This window comes from Vanessa atalanta, chromosome 6 (genome assembly GCF_905147765.1).
Source record: "Vanessa atalanta chromosome 6, ilVanAtal1.2, whole genome shotgun sequence".
Lineage (NCBI taxonomy): Eukaryota > Metazoa > Arthropoda > Insecta > Lepidoptera > Nymphalidae > Vanessa > Vanessa atalanta.
This window is the reverse complement of record NC_061876.1, coordinates 4,499,242-4,515,926: the sequence shown is the minus strand read 5'-3', so window position 1 is coordinate 4,515,926 and position 16,685 is coordinate 4,499,242. Positions and strand designations below refer to the sequence as shown.

At 32.4% G+C, this 16,685-nt stretch overlaps 1 protein-coding gene across 4 annotated transcripts; it reads left to right on the top strand.

Moving 5' to 3' along the window:
• Positions 1–280: 280 nt before the first annotated feature.
• Positions 281–14,753, top strand: LOC125064588 (receptor-type tyrosine-protein phosphatase N2). Of its 4 annotated transcripts, XM_047671709.1 has the most exons (23): positions 281–743; positions 5,208–5,297; positions 5,377–5,430; positions 5,664–5,727; positions 5,968–6,102; positions 6,324–6,417; positions 6,509–6,641; positions 6,741–7,286; positions 7,358–7,492; positions 7,775–7,930; positions 8,667–8,766; positions 8,860–8,949; positions 9,036–9,115; positions 9,197–9,264; positions 9,337–9,555; positions 9,668–9,819; positions 10,276–10,330; positions 10,454–10,675; positions 10,757–10,954; positions 11,085–11,251; positions 11,486–11,539; positions 13,008–13,185; positions 13,322–14,753. In XM_047671709.1, the coding sequence occupies exons 2-23, from the start codon at positions 5,213–5,215 to the stop codon at positions 13,442–13,444; spliced, it is 3,108 nt and encodes a 1,035-aa protein (XP_047527665.1). In that variant the 5' UTR covers positions 281–743; positions 5,208–5,212; the 3' UTR covers positions 13,445–14,753. The 4 variants fall into 4 exon arrangements, with proteins under 4 accessions (XP_047527665.1, XP_047527666.1, XP_047527668.1 ...); XM_047671710.1 differs by lacking the exon at positions 8,860–8,949; XM_047671711.1 differs by lacking the exon at positions 7,775–7,930 and having other exon boundaries at positions 282–743.
• Positions 14,754–16,685: the final 1,932 nt, after the last annotated feature.

Sequence of the window (16,685 nt, the reverse complement as noted above, 5' to 3'; positions counted from 1 at the left end):
GCTTGATAGTAAATATGAACAAATTATTGAATTATTACGTATCAAATAGCTGACACACAGATTAAACAAGTTTATGTAATAAAAAAATGCTAATTTTAATCAAAAAGTTCTTATTCAATTAACGTAAATGAATATTCGTATTAGAAATGACTTATAACGAAATTATTAAGGCTGCTGCTAATAGAGTCGACTGTGTGGATCGTAGGTACATACATATATCTACTGCGGTCGTTATCGCTACAACGTCATTAGCATGCAGAGCGTTCCTCGATAACTTGGCTTGGATAGTCGGCGCCATTACCCAGCAAAAGCTGAAAACATTTCGTTATATTTCATTCGCCTAACAAACATTCCTGATAGGACTATTACGAGCGTATCGCATATGAAATTATTACTTTTCCAAATTGACTTTCGTATTTACGGAATCAATTCGAGCTTCGGGTTGAGTGCTTCAAGTGTGGAAGCTTTGAGAGCCAGTGCTAATATCACGTTATCTAATGATGATTGAAGTATAACATCTAGTCGGATCGTATCGTTATGTAGGCGGCGAAGTGGCATCGTGTGAATGGACGGGCGCAAGATCGATAGAGCGGTGTGCGCAGGTCCGCTTTGGAACACAGCTGGCGGCTTCGCATCCTTCCGCGAGGCCCGATCCGACACCCGCGTCTCAGTGTCAACCGCGAAGGACCTAAGTGATCTATTTTGTCACGGAAATGTTCCGGTCTGATTGTCGGCGTTAAACGGTACGTATTCTTGATTATTTAAGCCTTAATCACGTCCCTAAATACTAAAGATAATCTCGGACCCACCCGCAAAATGTACGTTAAACCTGTTACACTGTGCCTTACACAACACATTAATTTTTTTTTTATTATTTGTTTGTTTGTCAACGCTCGCTGTTTTTTACAAGTGTTAGACAAATACTATAATTCTTTGTTATTATTAAAGGACATCTTTGTTGAAATATTAGTTCAGTTTAAATATCTTAAATTGTAAAGCATTAGAGTTTATTAAATTAATTATTTGATTGGCCATTAATGGACTATTAATATTGGTAATCAATATATTAATATCCTTTATATTTAAATAATATCCAGAATATAAAACAAGAATCATTTTTAGGCCAACCGAGTGCGTGGGTTGTAACGCTTGCCTAAAGGGCATGAACGCCTACGTCAGAGCTGAACATAGCATTTTATAGATTTACACGATCTGCGTTTTAATGCAACTACCTTTTTCTATAAATAATAGTTTAAATAAAAGGATAAATATTTTAGTTAAATATTAATTATAATTTTTATGTTAAAATATCCGCTATAGGTACTTTGTCTTGTATTGAGCTATAAATAGATTCAGGTCCCTGTATAGCCTTTATGTTTCTGTATCTAATAATAATAATGTATTTTAAAAAGAGTTTTACGGTATTTATGTTATCTTCTGATCTTTATCATCATTTTTATTTTTAGATGTTAATATATTTTAATTTTTCGTTTTTTACTTTTTTTATAAATATTTTCCTATTTAAATATTAATCAATTATCTATGCTTAGGCTTCTTCGGTGTAACTTTAAGTGTTTTTTTTTACATAGATGACTAACTATAAATTAGTATGAATGAATTTTAGTATGCCTGAAATTGACAGCTACAAATAATCCAAAATTCTATTTGAACCATTTGATTCCAATTATTTAATTATTCTCAATTCAGTGTAACTAAAAAGTATAACGATTATCTTGGTATTAATTTGATTACTAGGAACCGCAAATTGGACACTTAGTCGAAAACGATTCGACCGTAAATAAACCGTTTAATCCGTAGTCGATAGAACAATCGTTATGGAATACATATTGTTATAAAAAAGAATTATAATTTGGTGAATATGTTCCTTTAGTAATTTATATATTAAATAAAATTTTACATATTATATAAAAAAAACAACACATATTTCGCAGAATGACAAATACATGCCTTTGCCTTACTGATAATATAAAATGTCAGTACCGTATGTTTAACAACTTTATCATTTAATTTTTCATTCGTTCAATTGACTACTCTGTTGTTTTTGTATGAACTAATACTGTGGCCTGAATACTGTAATACCGTGGCCAATTTTTAAGGATTCATGCACATGACATCAATTGTTTGAAACAAATAAAAATAGCTATAATGTTGTTAATTTTCTACAACATTATATGAATGACGATTACATTTACAAGGACGTAGGTAGATAAGGTATTAGCGGTAGATTTTTGTAGGTAGGGGTACTGAAAGGAAATATAAACAATATAATAAAAATAAAAAAGTGTATATGATAATTAACATTTGTTAACCTAGGAGACAAGCTATGCAACTGTAATATCTATATCCTAACTGTCTAGAAGGACTTAGGCCATTAGACAGGTGGTAGTTACATCATTGGTGCCAATTTAAACGAAGTAAAGCTCAGGCAGTCATAATCGTTGATCTCCAGAAATAAGCTTCCCTGAGCAGTGTGGGCAGATGTTGGTAAGCCCTCCAGAAAGTATTACGATCCTAAGGGGGATCAAGCGCCCCAAATGATGGATGCTGTAAGAAAAACCTACTAACGTAATTATGTAGACCTCCTGTAAAGATTAATTCTTTACAGGAGAATCCTGCAGGGATTAATTCTTAGGGAGTCTAGGCAATGTATGTCTTGGGACCTATACCTTTTTCTAACTTTCAAAAAGATATATTTTCTACCACAATTCATTGCGTATTTATAATTATGATCATTTTACTACATCATTAGAGCATGACATAACCCTATTCAAATGAGAGAAATACCTTCAACAATGTTTTTAACAAAATATTTTTATACTTATTCCTCATTTTTGGTCTGCCTTGGGGGACGGGGGTCTAGTCGATATGGGGTAATAGTAGCCTACATTTAGTAGTGGGCTTGCGAGTCATATTATTTCTCCCTACTCTACTTTAATGTACAGGGGATCTGGATGGCACAGTGGTGCTCTTTCCACAGTTATGGACAGTACTTAGTAGTAGGTGAAATCATCGTTCTCAGTAACCTGATGTTCTGTATTATAAATAGTGCAATTGTGAGCCTTACTTTTAGATAGAAACCGGAGAGCAGAAGAAGTTAACTTCAGATCATGATAATATCCGTTTTGAAATTTTCACTATTTTCAAACTGCTGTAGTGCTCTGGTGAGGTTTTGCACAGAGGCGAATGATAGCCAGTGGCAAGGTTTTGGATGGCTAGGATAAGCAGGTTCACGATGTAGTTACGCCTTGAGTTTTGGAGTCATGAGATCGCGTCACTATAGGTCACATGAAATAGCGGATAAACTTAAGGGATATTATCGGCGAAGCAAAAAATAATTTCTATCTTCATATAATCCAGTTTTTCGGTTATTTTAGTTGTTATTAATAGTTTCTAATAACGAGTATGCCATATTATTTTATATCTATTGCCTATTGGTTGCCTATATATCTTGAGATAACCTATCTCATATAAAAAAAAAGTTTTAAAATACTTCTTTCTAGTTTTTAAATAATTATAAAATTGAATTCCTACTTTTTGAAGTTAATTTAAGGTAGAAAATAATTGTAGGTCATCTTATAATGACATATTATATATTGACATTATAAATGGCCGACGGGCATCCTTCTTTTCGTCATGAAATCGACAAATAATTACTCCTCGGAATTACCTATATCACATCTATAATCTCGTCGACATCATGCCTCATTTCATGATATGGTTTTAACAAAAACAATTGAATTTAATTTAATACCATGCCGTAGGAAAGATGCATTTACTACGATTACATTATTTTTCTCTCTTTAACACGATGTTAGTGACATTTTCCATATAAACAATCGCGAATTATTTATAAATTCGTTTTTTTTCTATAAACTTGGTGATTTTGTAAAAAAAATATGAATAACATAAAGAGAAAGATAAAAATAAGCTTTTATTTAAATATTTCCATATATCGATTCAAAGAATATAGTAAAATCCTATTGTTGCTGTTAATCTACTTGAAGTTCGTGTAAAGAATCGTTCGTGTTCACAGACAACTATTATTAATATATCAATGTTACTAATAGACAAATCACATCTTGAATAGAGTTTTTTATTTAAATATTTCATTTTCTTATGGATGTTAACATGATGAGATTGTAATTTTTTAAATAACTAAATATATAAATAGATATTAATTCTTAAAATTAACTAACATTTCTGATAATATTTCAAAATTACATACTCATTTATATTCATATCGAAAATAAAATAAATAAAATTTCAATATATGTGATATATATATATAATTTAATTTAGATTTTCGAAGCAATTGTGTAACTTTAGACTATTTAGAACATATTTATTAAAAAAACGGTATATTTACATTTATAAGCTTATATATTACCTTTTGTATTAAATATTCAATAATAATTTATATTTCCTATTCTATAGCTACACTGTACTGTCTTTGCTAAATACGATAAATTATATTTTAATTATTTAATTAATGAAAGGAGGTAAAGGATATATTTTTAGATATTAATCGAGATTGTCTAGATAGACACGTGGATCTTTACCGATGATGGCGAGATAAAAGTCGGACAAGCAAAAATGATTTTACATGTATTTAAGTTATATTTAAGCTAGTTTATTAATTAGTGTCTAACATCTCGATTACCTTTGTTACTCAAAACTTTGGCAGGAAACCTGCATGTTTCTAAAATTCTGACGTATGATCCAAATTTCGTCCTTAATAACAGAGGATGCCATTGTTTAGACATTTACAGACGTTACAGTTTGATGTTTTGTTTCATTTGTTGTTCATGTTCTGTTAAAGACTGGTCATGATACTGAAGTTTTATTATTAAATTATAATTAATTTCTAATAATTATATGAGCTAGCATTTGCATTGCTTGCATTTGTTTGCATTGATACAGGATTGCTTGGATTCGTAGATTGAACTCAATAAATATTTTCAATATATTAATTATGATAATTATAATATTTATTTAAAAGTTTATTAAAACTTAATAAAAGTTTAACTAAGCTACAATTTTTATTTTCAATATATTAAAGATAGCTTTGTTAATACTTGCCGTACAAACAGTAAACATACATAAATATTCAAAAGTAAATATATAGAAATAATCAAATTGACCAAAATACGGCCTTGCATACCAATTCATAGTCATTATTTTTTCAGATGTAATGAGTCGTATTTACTGGCGACAGGCTCTGTGGGCGCTGGCGTTGTATACCACGCTGGCGCCCTCGCAAGCCGATGGAAACATAGGTATCATGAGAATTACTTTATTTGCAACCACATAACAATAATCGACTTTTTTTAACTTTAAAATGTTATTCTTTACCAGGTTGCTTGTTTAGCTCGTCCCTTTGTCTAGAGGGAGTGGAGTGGTGCTATGATGGTAATAAAACAATTGAAACAATAATACATATTTTTAAAAATAATTAAACCGACTTCATTTTTATCTATAAATTGTGACGGTATACGAAAAAAAAATAGTATTCGATTCGATAAATGGCTCCGTAAAAAGAAAAGAAAACACAAATGAATTGATAAGTTCCTTTTATTTAAGTTTGTTAATAATCATGTACTAAGCATAGAGTAAAAGAGAAATTAATTTTGTTTTTCTTCTAGATTTTGCATTTGGAAAATGCATACCGGTGTATGACAATGATCCTGAAGAGGGATCCCTCTATCAGTAAGTGCTAAGTTTTGTACTAAGTGTGTAAAATTTATCTAAAAATGTGAAACTTGGATGAAAAGTATATATGAACATGGAAATCGGTTTTCAGGCTTCTGTTTATAAGTTAGAAGGCGCCGTTACGGTGTTTTTCTGTGGGATATAACCTACATATTCAAATTGCTACCATTTAACATATACGAAAACATTTTAAATTATGAAGTTTATCAGAATTAATATAACTAACTGTATGACCAGGTATGATATGAGTTCGAATCAGCTGCAATGGTTCGAGAGAGAGCTGCAGCAGCTCGCGACGCGCGGCTACCGCTGGGAGCATGCGTACACGCAGTGTGTGCTGCAAAGCATGCTCTATGCCATGCGTCATCATATGTACGTACCTTGAAATATCGAACTTATGTCAAATTTTAGTTGAATAACATTCATTTTTAATGAAAAAGCCTGTCTTTCGTTTACTGAGTAGATAGTAAATATCAGATTATTATTAATTAAAATACCTCTAAGGGGTCATTTTAATTGTTAATAATAGTCTGATATTTATAAAACGCTTTGTCGCAATCTATGTCTTTATATTTAAAATATTTTCCGGGCAGGGATCCAGCGAACGTAAATTCCAAGCTATGTGACCATTTTGCGGACCCAAAGGTAAATCCTGAACCTACCGGTGAAGGAGAAGAAACCCTAGAGGTAAGCATTAGCTTTACATGTTACTTTAAATGTTTATACATTTATATGACCTTTCATTAAGGTAATGGTTACTTTGTGTTTTACTATTCAGATTGAACCTGACGAAACAGCTTATGTACGATTTACGCCAAATTCACAAATATCCGATTCTGATTATGCTAATGAAGTATATAATCCGCCATTTGTTCCGGAAAACGACCCAACTGAATACTTAGTACCTAAAGGTTTGTGCAAAATATTATGGATTTATATATATTTATTAAAACACCAGGTTACGTAAGTTTTATTAGTTTAAATGATTGACATGACTGATTTGTATATAGGAGAAACGCCAATTAACAATGAGCCAATACAACCAGACGAAGAAAATCCAAGCGATAAAATAAGAGACCTTATGCTTATGAGTGGGATCGAAGAATCTCCTGTCATTATGCCTTTTGAAGGATTCAGAGAACGCCTTCAAGAGGAACAGAAAGAAAGAAATCTTGGTACTCAAAACATCGTACCCGACGGTTTTGTGGATAAAGAGAAAAAATCACTGGCAGAGACTAAACATGATTTGAAGTCTTTTACTGAAAATAATGAATTCCCTGATGAGGAGCGTCTGGGGGCTCATTTCCGTAAATTTAAGACTAAGCCGCCGCCGTTCACTGCAGAGTATCTTACTGGCAATCGATTCTCACCATTAGACGCTGAAGTTCGCTCGAATGCATTAGAGAAGTATAAGCAAAGTTTCGCAGAGAAGAATTTTCCTTTTGAATATGAAAATCCAGGTGATATTCAAGAACAAAGAATCTATTTTGATGAAGATGGTGATGAGTTTTCCATTGATACAGGTAGCGGCGATCTGGACCCGTATCATTTGAAAGGTTAGTAAAGTTAAATATTCTTGTATCCAAAATTGATATTAATTTTATTAACATTAATATATATTTCACAGATCCTTCTAAAGCTAAGAATTCCAAAAATATGGAATATTTGATTAACTACTGGCGTGAGTTATTTGGCTCAAAGTTGAAACCACAAGGCAATTTGTATGCCGAGGGTGGACCCTTAAAACCTGATGAATTACAAGGTAAGGTCAAGCCATTAAAAGAAAAACAAGTGGGATATAATTTAAGTTATATATTTATTTTATTATAGGCACTACATTAGAGCTGAATCACCACCCTCTATAATAAGACTTAACTCGCTGACAAATTTTGTACAGCTTTGTATACTGTTACAAATATTTTTGTTTCAAATTGTTTTGTTTTTATTTCTTTATTATACCTAGACATTATTAGTACGAGAAACTCCGTCCGAAAACGAAAATCATACCGAACTGAAGCTGTTACAAATACCAACGATGTTTCAGGTGAAAATTCGAAATTTTATCTGTCGGAAGATTTTCAAGATTTGCTTAATAGAGAATGGGGCTTTAAGCGTAGGGAAAGAGATGATGTTAAAAAGCCTGGGCCGCGTCTGGACGCGAAAACCTTAAAGATATTGTACAACAATAAATCGGTGACAGGTTAGTGTCACGGTGGCCTGAGATAACTGTTTTAGACTCTCGATGTGCCCTACAATGATTTCCAATTTACGCTAATTTGCGTTCGATAAAAACAATGAAATCGTTTTAATTTCCTGAATTAATGCACTGCCACGTCGTACCTAGAATATCCGCACTAAATGTTTCCCTGAAAAGCACACTGTCTTATAATAATTAATATAACACAAAACGCATGAAACTCTGTCGTTCTCCCTTTACACAATAAACGTATATGATGTATTTATTTTCTTTATATTTAATTATTATTTATATGTTGTATTATTTTACTTTTTTTATTATCTTATGTTATCACTTCAAAAGCTAAAATATACATGTGCCTATTATTTTCAACTTCCTGGCTTGAGTTGTTTTAAGAAAAAAAAAATACAATGGCTATTTTAAGTAATAAGTTGATGTAAGTAAATCTTAGCTTTAGTGTGCGAAAACGACTTAAAAATATTTTTAAGTAATCGATATGACACCGTTGCCTCTGCTAGCAGAGGTAAAAAAAATATATATCAAAAATTGAGTGATCATTTGATCGCTGTATGAAATTGTTATTGCTGTTCGTTTTTAATTCATCTGTCATTACTTTAACAGAGACCTAATTTGTCCCACAGTTTTGTTGTCAATTATTTTCAATATATTCAACATTTTTCTTGATGTGACGGTTGCCATTTTTGATTTCGAACAAAGTGTATCTATTTATATTTTACAGCTCAAGAAGCCTCCAGCAAGCAAAATCCAATCAAAGCTAACCACGATCACAACGACTACGAATACGACCCCTCGTACGCTTTCGTCGAGTTGCATACTAGGTATTTTTATAACACCTGCATATAATACAAATAGTGCCGAAAATATTGCTTGCCTCAAATGCTTGAATGTAAACGCTTACAATCTTGCCTCAGGTTCCTTACAAATTGGGAGAAAGGCATGGCTTTCATCGGAAGACTTGAAGAAATGCTGGGCTTAGAAAAAAATACTTTTACAAATCCTCGGTAATTTATCGTCACTGTTGTTAATTGCTATGTGTCTTTAATATACATATATTATGAACATTATTTGAATACAATTTTGATTGCAGAGTTGATCCAAGTGAAGTAACATTCAAAGTTGAAAAAAATAGTAAGGGATATGATGCGGTTGAAGTCGGAAGGCAGATTGGTAATGTTATTAAAAATCACAAATTATTTTACACTTTTCCAATGAAAGATTCGATTATCAAGGTAAATATTTATATTGCAGATGCAATTAAGGACAAAGTGTGGAAAGAAACAGGAGCTCAGATAAAATCTATTGGGGTTGGGGATCGAGTAAGTTTACTTATAATATTAAATTAAGATTATTTATTTTTCGATTTTTATTTTTAATTTTTTTATTCACAGAGCAAACATGCTATCATCCGCCATACTGATATTCAAGAGCCTCAATTCTTAGGCTTACAATTACCAGTTCTTCTTGCACTCGTGGGTAGTTTATCAGTTCTCATAGTGGGTGCTGTGGTGTTTGCAATTTTACTCAAAAGGGACATGAGCAGTAAGAGGAAAATGCAAGGTCTCTCATCTGCAGCAGAAATTGACGCCGAAGCTACTAGAGACTACCAGGTTAATTTCAATATAACTAACACTTATTAATGCTTATTAAAAATCGTTTAAATTAAATTGCTCATGTATCTCGTGGAATATATTTTTAATTTTTAAACAACCCTTATGTTAGGAACTTTGTCGCGCTCGTATGTCGGGAAAGTGGACGGGACAGCAGACAACCACTGCGCCTACACACCCAACTGAGACGCCGCAAAGAATTACCTCACTATCCAGGGATCCCGAAGGTCATTCACCATCAACACGATCCAGTACTTCATCGTGGTAAGCGATATTTTAAGAAAATTGACGAACTGTACAAAAATAATGACAATTTTGACGTCAGACAAGTTCGCGCTAGATATAATATTTTCGCCAAATTAAAATAACCTTAAATTTAGGGTATTAAATATGGTATTTGATTTAAGAAAAAAACATGTATAGTTTTTTTTAATATATAGATAGGCGGACGAGCAAATGGGCCACCTGATGGTAAGTAGTCACCTCTGCCCATAGACAATGACACTCTAAGATACATTAACAATACCTTACATAACCAATGCGCCCCCAACCTTGGAAATTAATATGTTATGTCCCTTGTGCCTGTAGTTACATTGGCTCACTCACCCTCCAAACCTGAATATCTGATGAGTGGGTGGTACCTACCCAGACGGGATTGCACAAAGCCTTACCACCAAGTATAGTGTATATATATATAAATAATAATAAGCATTGTAACAGGAGTGAAGAGCCGGCGTTGACGAACATGGACATTTCAACTGGACACATGGTGCTGGTGAGTGTATTATTTTTTTAAAGTGTACATGTACATGTGTTTGTTTATGCTATTTGTAACATTTTATGAATTTTTGAACAATGTTTTATTATAAGTGAGTAATCATATTTTTTGATATTCAAGGCATACATGGAAGATCATCTCCGTAACAAAGACCGCCTTGAACAAGAATGGAGAGCGTTGTGTGCGTATGAGGCCGAACCATGCGCTACTGTTGCTGCCCTTAAACCTGACAACACTGGGAAGAACCGCTACGCTGATGTGCTGCCGTATGATCATTCGCGCGTTACACTGAACACCCTATCTAACCACCTCGGATCTGATTATATCAATGCTTCTACTATTGTAAGAGGGGCAAATTTTATCGTTTATATATTTTTTAAGAACAATAATGTGATATTTATGGTGTACTAAATCCTTTTATAGACTGACCACGACCCCCGCAACCCGGCATACATCGCTGCAGCTGGTCCCTTGGCTCAGACAGCACCCGATTTCTGGCAGATGGTATGGGAACAGGGCAGCGTTGTGATGGTGATGCTTACTCGACTTACAGAAAACGGCCAGCAACTTTGTCACCGATATTGGCCTGAGGAAGGATCGGAGCTCTATCATATCTATGAAGTAAGATTTGTTACTTCAATGCTCACCTATAAATTTCTTATATTAAAAATAGTAAAAACATTAGCAACAATTTTGAAAGTTTGCGTGTAGATAACGACAGATTTTCAAATTATTTATTACTGCTATTCAGGTTCATCTCGTGAGCGAGCATATCTGGTGCGATGACTACCTCGTCCGAAGCTTTTATCTGAAGAATCAGCGCACCGGCGAAACACGTACTGTCACGCAGTTCCACTTCTTATCCTGGCCCGAAAATGGAGTTCCCGCATCAACCAAGGCATTGCTCGAATTTAGGAGGTAACAAATTATAATGAGTTAATTAGCAATTAAATTTTTATGATGCTCAAAACAGACAGATGTTAATTTAATTTGATTTTATTATGAATTATATAGTACAGCAATGATAAATATCAGTGTCAAGTGATGGCTTTTATGTTATGATAGTATTTCCATAGCTTTTAAATTGAATATATTGTTATTATGTTAACAATCTACCTAAAATACTAATTATAATATTATTATTTTTTTCAGAAAAGTTAATAAGTCCTATCGCGGTAGATCCTGTCCGATAGTAGTCCACTGCAGGTAAGATTTACCAGTTTCTTTTAATTCGATTAAGTGTTACCGACTTATAAACATTAGTATTTAAACAGTAGTAATTCAGGAGACAACAAGATATACCTACTTGACCGAAGCTTTGCAGAAGAATGATGAGTTTTTCTATTTTATAAAATAGGTAGGCGCACGAGCAAATAATCCACTTGATGGTGAAGGTCATCATTGCCATAAACATTGGTGCCATATAAAATGTAAACCATTCTTTAAAACAATAATGCGCCTCCAATTTTGGGAACTAAGATGTTGTATCCCTTATGCCTGTAGTTACACTAACTCACACACCCTTCAAACCAAACACAACAATACTGTGAATAATTGTTTGGTGGTAGAATATGTGTGTAACAGTGCTACCTATCCAAACGGTCAGGATGATAGAAATAATGTTTATGGCGCACTAGCTGCTACCAGCCTCTTTCGCTGGGTATAAATAAAAAGGGGGAGGATCAACGGAATTCAAACAAAATAGTAGCTTATGCCCATTTACTTACGGTTCCGCATCGATTGGTCATATGCACGAACCGATATTGTCAGTAGTTTTCACGGCTTCGGCTCTCGGCTTAATATCTCGTGCTCGGTGGTAAAAGATAATATCAAACAGAAACTTTCATCGACACTCCTTCGCAGAATATATCAGTCATAATATATTTTTCATTTAAAAAAAATTAAACGTATGTACTTCATTTTCTAATATTACTCGTTTATTAATATGTAAAAATTAATTTTTACGTTTATCTTTATTAGCAATCATCTTATTTAATCGTTTTATATATTTAAAATCAATACAATAGATTTTATCTTAATTACTGATAGCTCTAAGTATTTAAACTTTGATATATTATGATAAGACAATACAAGATAAGAATTACTTTAGTAGCGTTTATCCTTATTGTTTTATAATAACCATACGTTTCATCTAATTCATTTAAATATCATATTATATACTGCCCCGTTTGATTAGTGACCTTATAAGGGTGCAGTTCTGAGAACTGCTTAAAGCCCAGGTCTGCCAAATAAAAGGGTTTAATGGTTTTTCTGTCGATAAATTTTCAGCAAATATCCTGGCCAAATTTAGTTGTAGTTTTTATACTCCCTTACCTCTAAAGTCATTTAGAGGTCTGATGTCTGGAATAGAAATAATATTTGTATTTGCGCACACAAGCTTATGCAAGTCGCACGTATATAATACGCAGTTAACTATTTTCTTGTCGTGGCCGAAATCGCTTGAGAATATCATCATATCACAACATATAAGTATATTTATTACATATGTATATTTTATGTATATCTTGATAATTTTTTCTATTCTCTTGTCGGTAGTCTTTTATTCTTTCGTGTTTTCTGTTTATCTTTGTAAGAACTAATAATATATAATAGAAAATTGTTTAATATCGGATCAAAATAGTTACCATATTTAGGTTTTTATATTTATTTTAAGCGATGGCGCTGGGCGGACGGGTACTTACTGCTTGATCGACATGGTACTGAACCGCATGGCAAAGGGTGCAAAAGAGATAGATATAGCGGCGACACTCGAGCACATTCGCGACCAACGCACGCGCACCGTAGCTACCAAACAACAATTCGAATTCGTTCTAATGGCTGTGGCTGAAGAGGTAAATTATTGCGCAATATTTGACATAACATCATCATCCTCAACTCATCGATATACAGACTCTACAAACTAGTGGTTTGTAGATAATTAATCTTCAAGAATTTAATTTTAATGTTAAATAAATGATCATCGCGCAGGTACACGCAATACTCAAGGCTTTACCGGCGCATTTGCAACAGCTACAAGAGAAAAAGGACAAGGAAAAAGAAAAGGAGAAAGAGAAAGAAAAAGAAGGCAACGACAAGGAGAAACCCAACTGAACCAGGCACTACTCACGCGACCACGACTTTGTTACTTAAAATAATTAGCGTCGACTCTAGCTTTAAACGTTTGCACAATTAAAAAGGAATAACAATGATGGCCACTTTTACTCATTAAAGAAATAGTTAAAAAAGCATAAAAAATAAACTAGAGTCGACACTGGTTATAAAAGTTACGTTAATCATAATTATTATCGTTCGGAAATGTTTATTCCATTCAAGTTGGGAATCAAGATTCATATTTAAGTAAATATATATCAGGTAGAGTATAAAATGTTTGGCCTCTATTCATGATTCAAATTCTGATTCTCAACTTGAAATTATTTATTGGATAATTAAGTAGAATGAATAACTTCTTTTGCTTATCGCTACGTTGTTTCAAGACAATGTTTACATTATATTCCTATTATCGATATCAATGTTATATTTTATTGATGTACGCAAATGGACCGTATAATATTTAAAGTTTAATTCGTGTCTTACTTTTTCAAGGTTCTCATTAGGTTATATAAAAAAAAAAGAAAATATTTCTATACATTATGTTCAGAGAGCCTACAAAATTAAAGTATTTTCTTAAACGAGTACATATTATACTTGTAATTTACGAAGATATAAATTCTTTATAGGGATCATTATAGTCAATTTATCCGGTGTCTATAAAACTGACCTATCCATTTTCTACGTATAAAGAACATATTTTAACCACTGTTTTAAAATTAATTTTGATTATTCATAATTACTATATCATAAAAATCAGGGAAAACAAAGTACGATGTTTTAATGTATTTAAAAGATATATTTAACGTTTTGAAATGGAATTCTTTGATGTGTACAAAACGCTTCGTTATAATAGTTTGAATCTAGTCAGTAATACATTAATAATTGTTAACTATTATTCATCGATCGATTTGTTATTATTAAAGAACATTTGTGTAATATTAACTTTATATGTTATATTGTGGTATCAAATTTTACATATGTACCTATGTACTTCGTTAGCGTCTAGTTGCTGCTATTTTTGTAATAAAATAATGACGAGAGAAATTCTCAAACGGACATTGGCTTCGCCGAATCATATCCCGAAAAAACGGTATACCTGATAAATTTAATCAGATAAAATTATGAGATAAAAATATTTACAGACTAGCAGAAACAATAGAGATCGTAGTACTTATCTGTGTACGATTTACATATAATATTATTATATTTATTGCAAACTATGGAAAAATGTAAAAAAAAAAAATACCATAAATGATTGTAGTTTAGACTTAAGAGAAAATATATTTAACCGTATTTCTGTATGAAATTATATGTAGTTTTTATGTGAATTATTGAATGGTGGATTTGATTACCTATTAAAACTTTACAGGTGAAAATTGCCCACATACCTCCATTTCAATTTCTTTCTATCCTTATTTTCTTCATTTTCTTTTTCTATTATCTTTTCATTAAACGCTTACATAATATTTCTGTTTAATAAGATGTTCATTGATTTTGCTTTCTTTAAGCTTCTGTTGCAATATTATAACTTTAAAATCATTGTTTATCACTTGACAAAGAGTCAAAACGTCAAAGGATACCTTTAATAAGATAATTAAATTGCTATAGAAAATATCATGAAGGTACTTCTTTATCATTGGAAACAAAAAAATTCAAGCGGTTTGAATATATTGGCTACCTTATTGTAAATTACTTACTTGGTGGTAGGGCTTTGTGCATGCCCGTCTGGGTAGGTACCACCCACTCATCAGATATTATACCGCCAAACAGCAGTACTCAGTATTGTTGTGTTCCGGTTTGAAGGGTGAGTGAGCCAGTGTAACTACAGGCACAAGGGACATAACATTTTAGTTCCCAAGGTTGGTGGCGCATTGGTGATGTAAGGAATGGTTAATATTTCTTACAGCGCCATTGTCTATGGGCGGTGGTGACCACTTACCGTCAGGTGGCCCATTTGCTCTTCCGCCTACCGATAACATAAAAAAGTGGTCTTCTTCGCTCATTGAACTGATACTGCAAGAACTCAAGAAGTACAAGCTATTCTTCACATCGTCAATGCAAACCATGGAACTTAAGATAGTATATCTCCTGTGCCTATTATGACACTGATTCACTTATAATCACAGGAATAAAGGTAGGAATTATTGTTTGAAGGTATTTTACAGTTGACTAATACTGCTTTGACTACCTATTGAGATATTGCCCTCGCTGGCGGCCTACAGGGAGTTATCTATCTATCGGTTATCCTAAGAAAGTGCTTAGATATTAAATCAATGAAATTTATCCAAAGTAAATACGTTAACTTAATCCCAGAATAAGTAAAACAATATTAATGGTTATCGTTACAAAAACAAAAACAACTCATAATAACCCTATAGCTGGGCAGAGAGGAACAGCCTTTTGAAAAGGTTGGTTAATGGATTAAATGTGTCAAAAAAACAATTTCGTAAGCTGTTATTTTTAACATTTAACTTTGCAACAAAATTTTAATTTCAATATATATTTTTGTTGAACCATTTAAAAAGATGCGTTACAAATTTCCCCAATTAGTTATAGATGGTGATACCATTTAAGTAAAATGTAAATTTAGCGGAAATTATCTTCTATATTTAACGTGTAACCAATCCTTAAGCAAGTACACTGCTTAAGATACCAATTTAACTTAATACTTAAATATCTACAAGAGTTTGGTAGAAAAACTAAAAATCATGAAAATTGTTTTTGTAAGATGTGATCAAATTATCTGTATACATGACTAGAACTTAAATACTTTTATTAAAAATATTAATAAATTTAAGCGGAGTAAGTTAAATATCAATACAGGCTATTCTCCATTCGGTTAGACGTTACTTAGTAATCTTAATGTATATATCTAATCATCTTTTATTGTTTATCTTAAAACATGTACTCAAGTTCACGTGTAATACACATGAGTACAGAAAGCATTCGAAATTGAATCTTAAAACAAACAATTAAAATTGAAATTTCAGTTTATATGCTATTTATGGTATACAACAGCGACCAAGCATTATAATTAAAACGGAACTGTCCTGTTTACGGACTGCCCATCAGTCACTATACCACCAGATAGGTGTCTTATAAAACCACCCAATAGGTAGTATCATAAAATATTATATATGAAATGAAATTTCAAAACATCAGCTTGTTCATATTTTTATATTTTTGTTATATCATTTGAAGGTACTTATTGGACAAATGGAACGAGTAGCGGCATGGTAGT

Coding starts and splice junctions, on each gene's coding strand:
- LOC125064588 (XM_047671709.1), top strand. CDS start 5,213: ATGAGTCGTATTTACTGGCGACAGGCTCTGTGGGCGCTGGCGTTGTAT. Junction 6,642..6,740: donor TGAATACTTAGTACCTAAAG/GTTTGTGCAAAA, acceptor ATTTGTATATAG/GAGAAACGCCAATTAACAAT. Junction 9,116..9,196: donor TGAAGTCGGAAGGCAGATTG/GTAATGTTATTA, acceptor TTTATATTGCAG/ATGCAATTAAGGACAAAGTG.